At 43.8% G+C, this 18505-nt stretch overlaps 1 protein-coding gene across 2 annotated transcripts in view; it reads left to right on the top strand.

Annotated features, from left to right (window-relative positions):
• RALB (v-ral simian leukemia viral oncogene homolog B) overlaps positions 1–18505 on the top strand; it is a 56766-nt gene that overhangs the window by 25260 nt on the left and 13001 nt on the right. Inside the window, exon 2 of one of the 2 annotated variants that reach the window (XM_011983427.1) lies at positions 12003–12167. In XM_011983427.1, coding sequence (XP_011838817.1) covers positions 12054–12167 — 114 coding nt within the window. In that variant the 5' untranslated portion in view covers positions 12003–12053. Of the gene's footprint in view, positions 1–12002; positions 12168–14687; positions 14860–18505 lie in introns of those variants that run through there. The other variant, XM_011983425.1, reaches the window with a different exon arrangement.

The following is an 18505-nucleotide window of genomic DNA, read 5'->3' as shown; positions in this document are numbered from 1 at the left end:
GTCCTGGCAGAAGGAATAGCATGTGCACAGAGGTACAGACCGGAAGCAGCCTCCTGCTTACAAGAAGGGACTCCAAAGCCTTCTAGTTTTTGTTTTAATTTCATTTGTTTTTGTTAATTTAGTTTTTCTTTTTTTGGGGCGGTGGGTGGGGAGGGAAAGGTAAAAAGGTATCTGTTAGGTAACAGAAATACCTAAAACAAATTTCTTTAGGCAAACAAGAGGGCTAATTAGAGTTGTTTTGCATATCTAATGTCAGAAAAAAACAGTCAAAAATTGAAAGATAATTTAGATCACTTAATTCAACTTTCTGATTTTTATAGACATGGAAGGTGAGTCGTAACGTGTATGAGCATATAAACATATTCCATTTCCTGGTGCTAATTAGAATAGCAGCTACACAAGGGAAGGGGAACTTGACCAAGGAGGTCACTTGACTCAGGCCAGGGTCTGGGTATGAGATCGGGAGGACTGGGTCCATCCTGTCTGAAGCTGGGTCAGGGAGCCAGGCAAACGAGTGAGGCAGGTGGAAGTAAGAGTGTAGCAGGCTTACGCTGGCTTTCAGATGGTGTATGACCCTTCCAAAAGCGGCAGCTGCTCCGCAGCACCAGCTGAGTCGTACTTAGGAATGTCAGACTTCTTGATTTTTTAAGAGATGCCAAAAATTTGGACTTTATGTGAAATTGTTCTTTAAAAAATGTAAGTAACCAAATGAATTTTTTTTTTTTTTTTCCAGATGGAGTCTTGCTTGGTTGCCAGGTTGGAGTACAGTGGCACGATCTGGGGTCACTGCAACTTCCGCCTCCTGGGTTCAGGCGATTCTCTTGCCTCAGCCTCCCGAGTAGCTGGGATTACAGGCACGAGCCACCATGCCCAGCTAATTTTTGTATTTTTAGTAGAGATGGGATTTCACCATGTGGGCCAGGATGGTCTTGATCTCCTGACCTCATGATCCACCCTCCTTAGCCTCCCAAAGTGCTGGGATTACAGGCGTGAGCCACCATGCTGGCTTAAATGAATTCTTAAAAGCACTATATGAACAAACAAAGTATGTCTGCAGGCCACCAAATTTTACAAATTGGCATCTCTGCTTTTGCCAAGTGGTGAAAGCTGATCCACAGCAAGGAAGAGAGACAGAGCCAGCACGTGGCGAGAATCACAGGGAAGGTCTGGCAGCTCTCAGGGCCCTGTGTCCAGTTCCTCCCGAGTCCCAGCCCTATCCTCGGCCTCCTTCCTGTAGCATAGTTTTTCGTTTTGAGTCAGTGACATACACTAGTAGTCTGCTAGTAAATCCCCCTTTGTGGTATAAGTTAATTTACCTTATGTTTGTTTTTGTGGAACTTTTCAAACATACACGAAAGGACAGAGAATAGTACATAATGCACTACCTTGTCACCATCAGTCAATGAATGACTAATCCGATCAGATGCCATGGCTTACGCCTGTAATCCCAGCTACTCTGGAGTCGGGGGCAGAGGGCCCAGGACGAGAGTGTGTGTGGGGGGTGTTGCTTGAGCCCAAGAGGTCAAGACTGTAGTGAGTCATGATCGCACCACTGCACTGCAGCCTGGGTGACAGAGCAAGAACCTGTCCTAAAATAAATGAAATCCAATCAGTGTTCAGATTTCCTCAGTTTACTTTGTTCAAGTTAGGCAAAACAAGGAGTATGTGTTTTTTAAATTTTTTTATTTTTAAAGCAGAAGAAGAGACCAAGGCAAGCTTCAGATCAGGAATGAAAGTCTATCAGAAAGCTTTAGAACAGGAAGGAAAGGAAAGAATAGAAGGAAAGTCCAACTTCATTGTTGCCAGTATTAACTGTGTGTCCTACAACAATTCTTTGTTTATATATAAACAAACAAATTTTTTAAACAAATAACATTGTATTATATGTTTTCTGCACGTTTCTGATAGAATTTGGATTATTGCCATTTTGTACCTCCTAAATGGATACATCTGGACATTGTTCCCTGTCAGTACATATAGCACTTCCCCATTCTTTTCAATAGCTGTATAATCTAAAATTTAGTTCTAATTTGGTTCGTTCCTTCTGTGGGTTCATGGTCTTGCTGACTTCAAGAATGAAGCTGCGGACCTTTGTGGTGAGTGTTACAGCTCTTAAAGGTGATGTGTCTGGAGTTTGTTCCCAAGATGTGTTCGGAGTTTGTTCCTTCTGGTGGGTTCGTGGTCTCACTGACTTCAAGAATGAAGCTGCGGACCTTCACAGTGAGTGTTACAGCTCTCAGAGGTGGCACGGACCCAGAGAGTGAATAGCAGCAGGATTTCTTAGGAAGAGTGAAAGAACAAAGCTTCCACAGCATGGAAGGGGACCCAAGCAGGTTGTAGCTGCTGGTTGGGGTGGCCAGCTTTTATTCCCTCTTTTGACCCCACCCATGTCCTGCTGATTGGTCCATTTTAGAGAGTGCTGATTGGTCCATTTTAGAGAGTGCTGATTGGTCCATTTTACAGTGTGCTGATTGGTGCATTTTACAAACCTCTAGCTAGCCACAGAGTGCTGATTGGCGTGTTTTACAATCCCCTCGTAAGACAGAAAAGTTCTCCAAGTATCCACTGGACCCAGGAAGTCCAGCTGGCTTCACCTCTCACTATCATAATTTATGCAAGAATTCCCCATTGATGGAAATTTTAAAGATTATTGTAGCATTCTTTGTGGTGACAAAAAATCATTCTTGTAATTATATCCTTATACTTTTATAGAATAAATTCCTAGAAGAGTTTTACAAACAATTCTTTTAGTTGTTGCTTATTTTTTCCCAAAAGGTTTTGACAGTTAATATTATTATCAGTAGTATTCATTTCCCCAAACTCTTGATGAACCCAATCTAATGTTTTATTTACATTTCCTTGACTACTAGAGAAACTGGGTTTACCTTCATATGTTTGTTATCTGTGACCACTTTTAGTTCTTCATTTTTTGCCCATTAAAAAAGTTAGGTTGTTTGACTTACTGCTTTACAGGGGCTTTTTATATATTAGGGATATTACTTTGTTTTGTGTTGCAAATATTTTCTCCTAATCTGTTTGTCTTTCAGTTCTTCTTATAATTCTCTCTTGCTTTTCAAATTCTTTTCCCCTTTTTTAACTGTTGAATTAAAGATTTCTTACCATATTTTGATTCCCTGCATTTTTCCATTACTGCTTCCTGTTGGAACGCTTCTTTGAAAAAAATAACAGGAAGTTGAATTTTAACTCTACTGTTGAGTTTGAGCTTTTGTAAAGTCAAAAGACAAAATTTTCACAAATGTAGTTTAAAGATCTTAACTGGCTTTATTTGCAGTTCTGGTATTGGGTAGCACGTGATTCCATAAGATTGTGTTTGAGTGAGCTAAGGAGAGGAGGCTGACTTTGTGGACAGAGAAGGGCTGAAGAATGCAGAAACTAAGAACCCAAAATAGGCCATTTCAAAGGTACTTTCTTTGAAACAGGGATTCAGAACAGGGAGACAGAACAATGGAAAATAACTGGTTAAAATCGGGTTAGTTTTTGTTGTAAGGATTAAAACAAAGGAAAGGTCATTTCTGTGATTATAGGAAAATGTGAATTTTCTGACTGAGGTGTGCCCTCCACCTTGACCAGTCTCCCGTTGGTGTTCTACTGAAACAGAGCCCTCCCTTCTCTCTTGTTTATTTAATATTTGTTATAGGTATGGATTTCTGGATCCCTAATTTTTCAGGGGTCTGTTTTCAATACCGTTCTTGTTTTTGTCCCTACATCGTCCCAGCTTTAGGATTGCCAGACTCAAATATTATTATGGCCAATATATTAGGTTACCTTCAGTTCATACTGTCTGGAGGAGTGCTGAATGCAGTTATTTGCAGGTGTATAATGTTTGACTGTTTTGCTGAGTGCTTCTGTTGCCATATTACTCAGGACACAGAATTTTAGGAGGGGGACTGAGAGTTTAGTTTCCCGTAGGTTTTCAGATTCTCATTTGTGATTTTCATGACAACCCTATGATACTGCAGGGTGGTATTTGGACTCGACTTACCAATGCATTTCCTCTTTGCTCAAGCTTAACGAAAGACTGACTATATTAGCCTATGGGACTAAGGCTAGTAGAAACCACCTCTTCATCCTACCATGTATGGTTTTATATACTGTGATTTGCTTTCAAAATACATTTTGCTTCTCAAGTGAATATATGTTCTGGTATTTGGTTTTATGCTAAGTGATAGAGAGTCCTATCTAATATTAGTGTTTCATATAACATAACATAGAAAAACCATTTCCCAGTGCTCTTGCCTCCCCTCCCCAACAAGTCATCTAAGTGGACATTCTTAGTTTGGAGTGTCTTGTTATTCTGTATCCTTGTTGATTCGGTGCCTTACAAGCTAAGATGGGCTGGAGGACCTGCCTAGCAGTGGCTCCCTGTTTTCTCTAGAATCAGAGTTTCTTAAGATGGCACTTTAGGCCCATTTGTAGACAGACAGAGCTATCTTTGGAGACTCATTACCCAGGCACTTCCCCATCCCATACTTTATGCTTCAATGTTATGTGATGCCTGAACCCGCTGTGATGTTTCATGCCTTTGTTGCTTTGCACGTGCTATGTATTAAGCTGAAACATGCTCTCACTCCCATCTGCTGAATGGACTGTTATTCACCTTTGCAGCCTTCCTGATTCCCTTTTCCTGGAGTTCATTATGCTTTCCATGATGTCTTGTACCATCTTTATCATTGCATGTGAGAAATTACATTAAAATGCTTTATTTATAGAAGTCTCGTTGGGAAGACTGAATTTTCTAAGGGGAGAAACCCAAAACTTGGCACAGAGTAGAGCCCAAATGTTTTTTGAACAAACTTGAGTCAAACAACAGAGCTTTTGTGCGAGTAGATAGAAACATGTTGAAGGGTGCCGTCTTAACTCAGGCTGCCATAACAAAATACCATAGACTGGGTGGCTTAAACAACAGGAATTGATTTTCCCACAGTTCTGAGGCTGGAAGTCTGAGATAGGGCACCAACATGGTGGGTTCTGGTGAGGGCTCTCTTCCTGCCTTAGAAGAAGAGGAAGAGATACCTGAGCTGCCTTCTCACTGTGTCCTCACATGGTGGAAAGAGCCCAGGTATCGCTTCCTCTTCTTGTAAGTGCACCCATTGAATAGGATCAGGGCCCTATCCGTATTACCTTATGGTTTGCAAGCGGTCCCCACCCCAAGATGTAGTTCTGAAATTGTTAGTGAATTCAGTGGGGGAAGTCTAATTGCTTTGGGGAAAATGAATGTCTGTGCTTCATGTTAGGGACGAAGTATATGCAACTTGTACTGAAATACATCAGAAAATGAGATGCATTGATGGGTAGAGAGATGACAGATGAATGGATTTATGATAAAGCAAATGGAGCAAAATGTTGATTGTAAAGTCCAGGCGGTGAGTGTATGGATTCACAGGACAGTTCTTTCAATTTTTCTTAGTGTTTGAAACTTTTTGGGATAAAATGTTGGAGAAGATACCTGTATTTTTTTCAGAACACATTTATTGGGTAGGCATTTCCATTATAGCCATTAAATCCATTACTGTGAGCTTCTTAAACTTGACTGATTTTTTTTTCCTTCCTGCTCCTTCTCCTCCTGTCTTTAGTCAGTTCCCTCAGATCTCAGTTCATATGATGTCCCTCCAGGAAACTTCCTCTGACCTTCCAGCCTGATATAGATGTGTCTTTCCATGTTCCCAGGGCACCACTTGCATACTTCTGCCATAGAATTTATCATCTTGTACTGTAATCATTTACTTACCAATCTGTCAGAACCACTAGTCTTTGAGTTTTTTGAGGGCAAAGACTATGTTCTGGAATGTTTTTGGTACAAGAAAAAGCAAACACAACAATAGACTCTCTGTGGCTTAAACAGTTATAAGTTTCTTATCTCGAATACCCTGTGTCATCGCCCGATGGGTCTTCCTGCCCACTGCAGAGACAAAACCAATTCACTGAGACCACGGTATTGCAGTAAAGAGAGTTCAGTGGACTTGAGGCTGGCCACCTGGGAGAACTGGAATTATCAGTCAAGTCAGTCTCCCTACAGGCTCAGAGGTTAGAGTTTTTCAAGGATATTTTGGTAGGCAGGGGGTTAGGGAAAGGGTGCTGCTGGTTGGTTGGGGATGCAATTATAGGGTTGTGGAAAATGGTGCTTGTGCACTGAGTCCACCTCTGGATGGTGGTGAGGAACCACAGGACTGGTTGAGTCATGAGTCCAGGTGGGATCAGTCTGAAAAACATCTCAAAAGACCAATGTTAGGCTTTACAACACTGATGTTATCTAGAGGAGCAACTAGGGTAGTCCCAATCTTGTGACCTCTGACCATGACTCCTGAGCAGTAAGGGATTATAGAAAGGAGGCCTATATTTTAGCGGAACTCGGGCCCCTCCCATAATCCTAATCTCATGGCCTTTTACTAGTTTTATAAAGGCAGTTTCAGTCCCTGAACAAGGAAAGGATCAATTTTAGGGAGGGACTATTATCCTTGTTAAACTAGAAATTCCTCTCGTGGTGGGTGTGGCCTATGCCTAGGAATAAGAGAAGATGCCAGCCTGTGAGACCAGAGGCACGATGGAGTCAGCATGTTGGGCTTCTCTCACTGTCAGAATCTTTGCAAAGCAGTTTCACCCAAAGTCTGAAGGTTGCTGTTTCCAGGATTGGTTCAGTGAGGGGCACGTGGTCAGCACCTCTACCTTCCCTGTTCTTTCCCTTAATCGTGCCAAGTTGACTGAAGCAGTGATATAGGCTGGAAATATCCACTATGATTATTTCAGTTTTTGAACTTTAAGGACAGATATTTTGGGAAGTATCTGGGTGTGCTGAATAGTTTTCAATTCATTTATTATTTCTTCTATGTAGATTGACTTTGTTTTTGAAAATAGCAGTTCAGAATTAGATAACTACACCTGTTTGAAAGTATCCCCCCACCCCCAAGCCTGGAAAAATATCCGTTTCAGACGGCCATAATAATTCATAGGACCAGGACTGCTTCCGAGAAATTGTGTGACAGGTTGATGGTCTGGAGGTTCCAACCTCATTCACAAACCTCAGCTCTGTAGGAAACCGTGTGGACCAGAAATGAGGCCAGAAGTAGTTTCACCTTCTAAACTCAAGCCTTTTGGGGATGTCTGCTTCTTATCCCATTTATTCTATTTTAGCCACATTTCAGTGTGCATAATTATCTAGTTAATTGCTTAGTTCACTTATTTAAAAAAAAAAAAAGCTCATAATTCGCAAAGGGGAAGTGGAAAGAACGCTTGGTGTAGGCAGGTAAATGGTCAAGTGTAGCGGGGAGAACAGCAAATGTGATCTGGACTCCTGGCAGCCAAGGCCCTTCACTAACTGATGAGTGCCCTGAGGTCATCAGGAGAAAGCTTGATTATGTTTAGTCTTTGCTGTTTCAGAAGACAGAGAAATCTAATACATGAAAAGTAACTTGCAATACTATGTAAATATGGCCTCAAACAGGTTTTAAATATAGGAAGGTGTAGATAAAATTCTGGTATACACAGTTAATAGTGAGTATCTTTGGGTGATAGAATAATAGGTGCTTTTTATGTGTATTCTGTAAATTTGCTATGAGCATCATTACTTTTCATTTAAAATACTTAAAAAGTATTTTAAGCATTCAAAATGGTTCTTTTTCAACTCCATATGGTCTTTCAATGATGTCATTTTTTTTTCACATTTTGCTTTTGCCTTTGTTAAAATTGATCAACTAATACTTTTTATAACACTTGCCTGAAGAGTCCTGCTTGTTACTGCTATTGACTCTCATGAATTGCGATTTGCTTGTGTTTTGTGTGTTGGAATTGTAGGCTTTACCTGTGAGACTCACGAACTGTCTTCATTGCTCCTTGTTCCCCCAGAGAGGTTTCATTTAGCATTCTCTGGGGTTCCAGCACTATGGGCATCCTGGGACCACTTCTCATGTTACTTTATTGGCTTTGGGGGAGTGTTGTGGGTATAGGTTTTCAGGGGAGAATTTCCTACAGCCAGAGCCCAGGCAGACAAGCTTCCTTGTCATTTTCCTCTGTTGGCTCACAGATGGTATGCTCCTTCAAGGGTCTTGATTTCTCAGTTCTCAGTTGAAAAGGTGTCTCAATTCTAACTCCTACCTTGTGTGTGTGTCTGGTCTCCCAGCCATGTGAATGTGTGTGTGTCCATGCGCACACATACACATGTACGTTAAATCCTAGATTACCAAGAACAGCAACCATCCAGAACTGCAGGAACTGCTGCTCTTACTGCTCTGATTCTTTCCTGTTTGGGGATCCTTGCTTTCTTTTGAGCTCAGCTGTGCATTTAAGGGCAATTCTAAGCCTTGGCTGCTCATGAGGATTACCTGGGAATCTTTTAGAATTTCCTGTGCCCAGGTCGCATCTCAGATCAATTCTTTCAGAATCTAGGGTAGGACCCAGGTGTAAGGATGTTTCTGAAGCTCCCTGCATGATTCTGTTGTGTAGCTAAGAATGGGAACCGCTGATTTAAAATGATGTTGTTTTATTTCACCCAATGATGTGTGTGTGTTGTGTGTGTTTATTTTTCTAGTGGGGATGTTTTCAGGCTATCTCATCAGCAGTAATGGAAATAGGAGTCCACCATGTTGTAGTTAGAATGAACACCGTCTTAAAGTGGCCTTGTTGTCTGGGGTGACACCCAGAGTTCTTGGTCTCATGGCCGGGGAAATCAAGGAGGCAGACACACCGAGGGTGAGATTTAGAGCAGAAATTGAATAGGTGAAAGAAAGAGAATGGTTTTCTGCTACAGAGAGGGGTCCTGGAAAAAGGGTTGCCATCCTGCAGTGAAATGCAGAGTTTTTTATAGATGAGCTAGTGGGGAGGCAGTATCTGATCTACATAGGGTGTGTAAAACTGGTTAGGACCAAGTGTGCCATCTGCATAAGGCATGAATCTCTGGCAGCCCCCATCACAGTCTTTCGTTATGCAGGCGGGTCCTCAGCCTGAGCTACTCCGTGTTGCTTATTTCTTTCCTATTGTGCATGTGCTAAAAACAGGGTAGGTGGAACCCCCATGGTGAACATACTTGGCCCCAGGTAGCCCTTCTATTGGTGCAGCTGCTGGCGTGCAGCTGTGCAAGCTTCTGGCTTCCTTATCTATGTGTGCAGCCTGATCTTCCAGGCTGCTCTTTTTTAGAAAATAAGTGATTTCTTGGGCTGCTTTTTGTTAGAAGGGAAGTTCTGGCCAGGTGCAGTGGCTCACACCTGTAGTTCCAGCATTTTGGGAGGCTGAGCCAGGGGGTGGATCTCTTGAGGTCAGGAGTTTGAGACCAGCCTGGCCAACATGGTGAAACCCCATCTTTACTAAATATACAAAAATCAGCCAGGCAGGGTGGTGCGTGCCTGTAATCCCAGCTACTCAGGAGGCTGAGGCAAGAGAATTGCTTGAATTGGGAGGCAGAGGTTGCAGTGAGCCGAGATCGTGCCATTGCACTCCAGCCTGGGCAACAGAGTGAGACTCTGTCTCAAAAAAGAAGAAAAAAAAAAGTTCTGCCGAGGACTCTTTGCCCTCACTATTTGCCTAAATGGTTTCTTTCTACCTCCAGTATCACTCTTACAATTAGATGGGATGGAAACCAACATTGATTCATTCCTACTGTGTGGTTGGTGCCGTGCCTTGGTCTTTCCCATACGTATCCCATTTAGTCCTCAGAACATTCCTGCAAGGTAGGTGGGTGGTTGGTTTTATGCACGTAAGAAAACTGTCTTGGAGAAACTGAACTAGTTCTAGGGTCACACAGCTCACAAATGGCAGAACCAAACTCAGGCCTGCCAGATGCTCAAGCCCTACCCTTTCTCCTTGTGTTTTGGTGTATGTGAAATAGGTTTTTCCATCCAAATTGGTTAAAATAAAGATTGGCACTTGGGTTACAGTAGATTCCAAGTCCCTGTTAAATATACTTACTTGGGATGCTTTGCCATCCCACAGTACTGGAGTTGCTGTATTCATTTTATCTTCCTTCTGATGAGGGCAAACTGGTTTTGAGATTTCTTCTTTTAATTCTCATGTGTCATGAAGGGGTATTTATTCTTGAACTCACTTTAATCAACCAGAGGGATGTGTGAGGCTGTGTAAGAGTGTGAGAGCATATGTGTTTGTGAGAATTATGTGTGTATGAGAGCATGAGAGTGCATGGGAGCATGTGTGAGTGTGTTGTGTGAACATGTGAACATGTATTTGTTAGAGCATGAGAGCATGCATGGCATGAGCATGCGAACATGTATGTGTTAAAGCCTATGAGAGCGTGTGTGAGCATGTGAACATGTATGTGTGTGAGAGCATGCGTGTGGTGTGAGCACGAACATGTAAGAGCATGTGAGAGCATGTATGAACATGCGAACACGTGTGTGTTAAGAGCATGAGCATGTGTGGTATGAGCATGTGAACATGCATGTGTTAGAGCATGTGAGTGGTGTGAGCATGAACATGTATGTGAGAGCATGTCTGAGCATGTGAACACGTGTGAGAGCATGTGAGCATGTGTGGTGTGAACATGTATGTGTTAGAGCATGTCAGAGTGGTGTGAGCATGAACGTGTGTGTGGTATGAGCATGTAAACATGTATGTGTGTTAGAGCATGTGTGAGTGTAGTGCATGTGTTGTGTGAGAGCATGAGTGTACCTGTGAGAGGACAAGTGTGTGCGTGATAGTGTATGGAGAGTGTTGAGAGTGTGCGACCTTGAGTGTACATATGAGAGCACAAGGTTGAGAGTGTTGCGAGAGCATTGTGAACGTGTTATGAGTGAAAGTGTGTGTATATGAGTGTGTGATAGTGCGTGTGTGATGAGTGTGAGCTTGTATGTGAATGTGAGCATGTATGACAGCATGTGTGTGAGCATGTGATAGTGTGTGAGAGCAAGTGTGTGAATGTGTGTGAACATGAGAACATGTGAGAGCATGTGTGAATGTGAGAACATGTGAGCCTGAGAATGAGTGATAGTGTGTGAGAATGTGTGTGTATGTGAATGTGTGAGTTAATGTGAGTGTGTGTGTGAATGTGTATGTGAACGTGTGTGAATGTGAGTGAATGTGTGTGAATGAGAGCATGCGTGAGTGAATGTGTGCGGGGATGTGTGTGAATGTGAGTGAATGTGTGAGTTAATGTGAGCGTGTGTGTGAATGTGTGTGAATGTGAATGTGAATGAGAGCATGCGTGTGTGCGAGCGTGTGTGTGAATGTGAGTGAATGTGTGTTAATGTGAGCATGTGTGTGAATGTGTGAATGTGAGCGTGTGTGAGAGAATGTGTGTGAATGAGAGCATGTGTGAGTGAATGTGTGCGCGAGCATGTGTGAGTGAGCATGTGTGAATGTAAATGTGAGAGTATGTGAATGTGAGCGTGTGTGAATGAGAGCATGTGTGAGTGAATGTGTGCGCGAGCATGTGTGAGTGAGCATGTGTGAATGTAAATGTGAGAGTATGTGAATGTGAGCGTGGTGTGTGTGGGTGTGAGCGGGTGTGTGTGAATGTGGGCACGTGTGTGTGTGTTAGTGACCGTGTGTGTGTGAACATGAAAGTGTGAGCGTGTTGTGAGTGTGTGCACGTTATGGGGTAGAGGGCACGAGGGCAAAGCGAGGAGTGAAGCTAAAGAGCTGGGGATTGAGGTCCCGAGCTGTTCTCCGTGGCAGCCGAGGACCGGGCAGAGAGGTAGGAAACTGGGGCCAAGAGCGGTTTGGTCTCTGCCTCAGTGAGGCCCTGCTGAGGGTCTGATGATTTTTGGTGACTGGGTGTCCTCTCTATCCTGCCCAGTGAGGCGGGTGCGGGGTGTGCGCCCCCGTTTCTCCCCTCTAGCCTTGGCTTCGCCCCAGCTCTGCTGGGGTAAGTGACTTCCCGAGTTGTTGGAGGGCTTGCATCTCTGCCCTGAGCCCGGAAGGAGTACTTTCCTGTTGGAATGTCTGGGTTAGTTAGGCTTCAATGGAGGATGTGAATGACGTTTGGTTTCAGCTAGGTTGAAAGCAAATCGCCTCTAAGTCTTTGTCTTTGTCATCAGCAGCTCTTCACTGGGTCATCTGTCTGTGTGTCACAGCCTCAGAAGACCAGCGAGATGGCTGCCAACAAGAGTAAGGGCCAGAGCTCCTTGGCCCTCCACAAGGTGATCATGGTTGGCAGTGGAGGCGTTGGCAAGTCGGCCCTGACGCTTCAGTTCATGTATGACGAGGTAAGCCCTGCTAGGCACAGACTACCTTCCGATGGCATTGGCTGTAGCAGTGTCCCTGCTCCCACTGTTTCTGTGCCAGTCCTCCTGTGCACAGGGGTTCACGGAGCAAGTCTGTGTTGAGGTGGCTTCCCAGGAAGGTCTAATCAGCATAAGATCTGGATTGCTGATTCTAGGTAAATAATTTCAACTCCGGTAGGGGTGTGAGAGATCTCTGCAGGCATCGTTTCTGTTGTTACACTGCAAGCTTTCTTTCTGACCAAAGCAAGGGAGGAGAGAGGAGCCTTTGTATAGGTTTTCCAAACAACACGAGCATTTAGCCTTGCGCTTGTCAGTCATGGGAGAGAGTGAAAGGGGAGCTGAGTTGTCATACAACTTAATCCTTTCCCAAGTGATAGACATCAGATCCAGTTCTCCCGTGCGGCAAGGTAAAGCTTGCACTATCCTTGCCCAAAATTTATGTCACGTACTTAATGTGGATAACATGACTGGTGTTGAGTTCAGTGTGACAACACAGCGTTGATCCCCAGAGCCACAAAAGTCCCTGCTTGAGCTGTTTCCTAGGATACTAGGCCTACTGTGGGCTGTACGTCTGCAGATTCAAGCAATGTAGAATGAAACGTTGTGGAATGAAAATATTTGGGGAAAAAAACCCAATGGAAAATAACAATACGACAATAAAAACAATACAAATTGAAACATGCGGTGTAACAACTATTTGTGTAGCCTTTTCATTGTATTATGTATTATAAGTAATCTAGAGATGATTTAAAGTGTACGGGAGGATGTTATATGTAAATGCTGTGCCATTTTAAGTGAGGGACTTGAGCATCTGCAGATTTTGGTATCTGATGGGGGTCCTGGAACCATTTCTCTAAGGATACCGAGGGATGACTAGTACAGGCAGGCAGAGTGTTCCCAGCAGAGCTTAAACCTCAGGGCCTCTCACTTGCATTGCAGCCGCATTGGCTTTGTGAGATTTGCAAAAGAAAGCTGTCGCAACCACATCAGTTAAGATCACTATCTCTTTTCACTAGACTTTCCCATTGTCCTGCTTCCTCTTATGCTGGGTGCAGTTGGTGTGGCCATGGGCATTTTCGGCCTCTAGCTGAGGGAAGTTGAATTGGGCTGGGTTGGGTGGGAATAGTGGTATGTGTTGGTGTGGTTTGGAGTCATGTGGTGTGTGGCGATTATCACTGTCTGCAGGCGTACTCCCACCGGCCACTGTGCTGATGTGAGAGCATCGTGATGTGAGGTGCAGAGCCAGGGGTGGATCCCGATGTGAACCTGTCCTGTGGCACCGTCTGACACAAGAGTGTGAAAGCTAGAAGCTAGAAACTGAGCCAGAAAAATCTTTCAGATCTTACAGCTTCTTACGGTGAAACTCAATAGAGATTTCCTAAATTTGGCAGTAATCCCAAAACTTTCATCACTAGAAATGCCATGTAGTCACATGCACATGTATGTTTATTGCAGCACTATTTACAATAGCAAAGACATAGAACCAACCCAAATGCCCATCAAAGAGAGACTGGATAAAGAAAAGGTGGCACGTATACACCATGGAATACTATGCAGCCATAAAAAAGAATGAGTTCATGTGCTTTGCAGGGACGTCGATTAAGCTGGAAGCCATTATCCTCGCAAACACAGGAACAGAAAACCAAACACCACATGTTCTCATAAGTGGGAGTTGAACAGTGAGAACACATGGACACAGGGAGGGGAACATCACACACTGGGGCCTTTCAGGGGGCGGGGGGCAAGGGGAGGGAGAGCATTAGGACAAATACCTAATGCATGCAGGGCTTAAAACCTAGATGACGGGTTGATAGGTGCAGCAAACCACCATGGCACATGCATACCTATGTAACCTGCACGTTCTGCACATGTATCCCAGAAATTTAAAAAAAAAAAAAAAAAAGTCATGTAGTTGTAAAGCTGAAAGAACCTCTTCTAAACTGTCAGTACAAAAGAAATTTTCATTAACCATGCTAAAGGAACGACTAAATTATTTTTCTCTATAGGAATATTTCAAAATCATTGGCATACGACAAGAAAAAATATGCAGCAAACAAAAAAGTAGAAGGTATTCTAGAGGTATGTCAGGCAGTTTAATTAATTAATAAAAATACTGTTATTTTGCTGGATTTAGTGATGTCAGTGCTGTTTGTGTTAGTTTTTTTTATTACTGTATAATCACAAAGTTAGCAGGTTAAAACAACATACATTTATCATTCCATAGTTTCCATAGGTCCAGAATTGCAGCCTTAGCTGGGTCCTCTGCTCAGGGTCCCACAAGGCTCCAATCAAGGTGTCAGCTGGGGCTCTGACCTCTTCTGAGCCTTGGGGGTCCTCTTCCAGGCTCCCTAATTGTTGGTAGAATTTAGTTCCTTGTGGGTGTAGGACACAGGTGCTCAGATTCTGCAAGTCACCTGCAGGCCCCTGCCACGCGCCCTCTCCATAGGCCTGTCTCTTATACACATCTAGATGTGTATAAGAGACAGGTCTTTGTCTTTGTCATCAGCAGCTCTTCACTGGGTCATCTGTCTGTGTGTCACAGCCTCAGAAGACCAGCGAGATGGCTGCCAACAAGAGTAAGGGCCAGAGCTCCTTGGCCCTCCACAAGGTGATCATGGTTGGCAGTGGAGGCGTTGGCAAGTCGGCCCTGACGCTTCAGTTCATGTATGACGAGGTAAGCCCTGCTAGGCACAGACTACCTTCCGATGGCATTGGCTGTAGCAGTGTCCCTGCTCCCACTGTTTCTGTGCCAGTCCTCCTGTGCACAGGGGTTCACGGAGCAAGTCTGTGTTGAGGTGGCTTCCCAGGAAGGTCTAATCAGCATAACATCTGGATTGCTGATTCTAGGTAAATAATTTCAACTCCGGTAGGGGTGTGAGAGATCTCTGCAGGCATCGTTTCTGTTGTTACACTGCAAGCTTTCTTTCTGACCAAAGCAAGGGAGGAGAGAGGAGCCTTTGTATAGGTTTTCCAAACAACACAAGCATTTAGCCTTGCGCTTGTCAGTCATGGGAGAGAGTGAAAGGGGAGCTGAGTTGTCATACAACTTAATCCTTTCCCAAGTGATAGACATCAGATCCAGTTCTCCCGTGCGGCAAGGTAAAGCTTGCACTATCCTTGCCCAAAATTTATGTCACGTACTTAATGTGGATAACATGACTGGTGTTGAGTTCAGTGTGACAACACAGCGTTGATCCCCAGAGCCACAAAAGTCCCTGCTTGAGCTGTTTCCTAGGATACTAGGCCTACTGTGGGCTGTACGTCTGCAGATTCAAGCAATGTAGAATGAAACGTTGCGGAATGAAAATATTTGGGGAAAAAAACCCAATGGAAAATAACAATACGACAATAAAAACAATACAAATTGAAACATGCGGTGTAACAACTATTTGTGTAGCCTTTTCATTGTATTATGTATTATAAGTAATCTAGAGATGATTTGAAGTGTACGGGAGGATGTTATATGTAAATGCTGTGCCATTTTGAGGGACTTGAGCATCTGCAGATTTTGGTATCTGATGGGGGTCCTGGAACCATTTCTCTAAGGATACCGAGGGATGACTAGTACAGGCAGGCAGAGTGTTCCCAGCAGAGCTTAAACCTCAGGGCCTCTCACTTGCATTGCAGCCGCATTGGCTTTGTGAGATTTGCAAAAGAAAGCTGTCGCAACCACATCAGTTAAGATCACTATCTCTTTTCACTAGACTTTCCCATTGTCCTGCTTCCTCTTATGCTGGGTGCAGTTGGTGTGGCCATGGGCATTTTCGGCCTCTAGCTGAGGGAAGTTGAATTGGGCTGGGTTGGGTGGGAATAGTGGTATGTGTTGGTGTGGTTTGGAGTCATGTGGTGTGTGGCGATTATCACTGTCTGCAGGCGTACTCCCACCGGCCACTGTGCTGATGTGAGAGCATCGTGATGTGAGGTGCAGAGCCAGGGGTGGATCCCGATGTGAACCTGTCCTGTGGCACCGTCTGACACAAGAGTGTGAAAGCTAGAAGCTAGAAACTGAGCCAGAAAAATCTTTCAGATCTTACAGCTTCTTACGGTGAAACTCAATAGAGATTTCCTAAATTTGGCAGTAATCCCAAAACTTTCATCACTAGAAATGCCATGTAGTCACATGCACATGTATGTTTATTGCAGCACTATTTACAATAGCAAAGACATAGAACCAACCCAAATGCCCATCAAAGAGAGACTGGATAAAGAAAAGGTGGCACGTATACACCATGGAATACTATGCAGCCATAAAAAAGAATGAGTTCATGTGCTTTGCAGGGACGTCGATTAAGCTGGAAGCCATTATCCTCGCAAACACAGGAACAGAAAACCAAACACCACATGTTCTCATAAGTGGGAGTTGAACAGTGAGAACACATGGACACAGGGAGGGGAACATCACACACTGGGGCCTTTCAGGGGGCGGGGGGCAAGGGGAGGGAGAGCATTAGGACAAATACCTAATGCATGCAGGGCTTAAAACCTAGATGACGGGTTGATAGGTGCAGCAAACCACCATGGCACATGCATACCTATGTAACCTGCACGTTCTGCACATGTATCCCAGAAATTTAAAAAAAAAAAAAAAAAAGTCATGTAGTTGTAAAGCTGAAAGAACCTCTTCTAAACTGTCAGTACAAAAGAAATTTTCATTAACCATGCTAAAGGAACGACTAAATTATTTTTCTCTATAGGAATATTTCAAAATCATTGGCATACGACAAGAAAAAATATGCAGCAAACAAAAAAGTAGAAGGTATTCTAGAGGTATGTCAGGCAGTTTAATTAATTAATAAAAATACTGTTATTTTGCTGGATTTAGTGATGTCAGTGCTGTTTGTGTTAGTTTTTTTTATTACTGTATAATCACAAAGTTAGCAGGTTAAAAGAACATACATTTATCATTCCATAGTTTCCATAGGTCCAGAATTGGAGCCTTAGCTGGGTCCTCTGCTCAGGGTCCCACAAGGCTCCAATCAAGGTGTCAGCTGGGGCTCTGACCTCTTCTGAGCCTTGGGGGTCCTCTTCCAGGCTCCCTAATTGTTGGTAGAATTTAGTTCCTTGTGGGTGTAGGACACAGGTGCTCAGATTCTGCAAGTCACCTGCAGGCCCCTGCCACGCGCCCTCTCCATAGGCAGCTCATACCACGGTGGCTTGCTTCTCCAAGGCCAGCGGGACGGTCTTATATCATAGGGGTATTCCCTTCACCTCACTGAGAGTCACCAGGGAGTGAGAGTGCTGGAGGACTCATCTTTAAAACTTTATAATGGATTATGATTTCTCATTCTTTGTCAACATTTACTTTAATGTCCAGTATTACATGTGTAATTTTGTATCTTAAGGAAGGGCCCCCATAATGAATAAGCTTCAAACCCAAACCTGGATATCCTCCCGGGTCGTGCTCCCCATGTCTTATAATGAGACACTTTTGTGTTTGATACCTGCTTTTCTTTATCTTATTCTGAGAGTCAAACTGGATAAATCTAATGTAATCTGCTGAATTTCCCCAAAACATTTTTGTGCAAGAGAAGCAGGTTGGGAGATCTGCACCTGCTTTGGAGGTCTGTCGTTTGTTTTTGCTCAAAAACTTATAATTTGCTTACTAAAGCTTTTTTTCCCTCTGTAACAGAAGTTGGGGAGGAGAGGGGGTGAGTAGGGGAATTAGCATTAGGGAGATAGGATTAGAGAAGTAGTTGTTAATAGAGGCGAGAGAGGGGGATTTTGCTTCCCCAGGGAATATTCGTAAGTGCTTGGAGACATTTTTGGTCGTCACAGCTTGGGGGAAGATGCTACCAACATCTAGTGTATGGAGGCCAAGGATGCGCTCAACATCCTACATCACACAGGACAGCCCCCAACAAAGAATTAACCAGCACAAAATAGCCACAGTGCCACTGTTGAGAAACCTGCATTAGAGGCAGAGCTGTGGCAGATCCGAGGAGAGATTCCCCTATAGTGTTAGTGATTGAGATGCCCCGGTTGCCAGTTCCAAGGGCAAGTTCAGATACAGAGCTGGGGCCAGGCGCCGTGGCTCATGCCAGTAATCCCAGCACTTTGGGAGGCCAAGGTGGGCGGATCACCTGAGGTCAGGAGTTCGAGACCAACTTGACCAACATGGAGAAACCCCATCTCTACTAAAAATACAAAATTAGCCGGGTGTGGTGGCGCATGCCTGTAAACTCAGCTACTCGGGAGGCTGAGGCAGGAGAATCGCTTGAACCTGGGAGACGGAGGTTGCGGTGAGCCGAGATCGCATCATTGCATTCCAGCCTGGGGAACAAGAGCGAAACTCCATCTCAAAAAAAAAAAAAAAAAAAAAA

This window comes from Mandrillus leucophaeus, unplaced genomic scaffold (assembly GCF_000951045.1).
Source record: "Mandrillus leucophaeus isolate KB7577 unplaced genomic scaffold, Mleu.le_1.0 Scaffold25, whole genome shotgun sequence".
Classification (NCBI taxonomy): domain Eukaryota; kingdom Metazoa; phylum Chordata; class Mammalia; order Primates; family Cercopithecidae; genus Mandrillus; species Mandrillus leucophaeus.
This window is presented reverse-complemented; position numbering and strand designations above follow the sequence as displayed.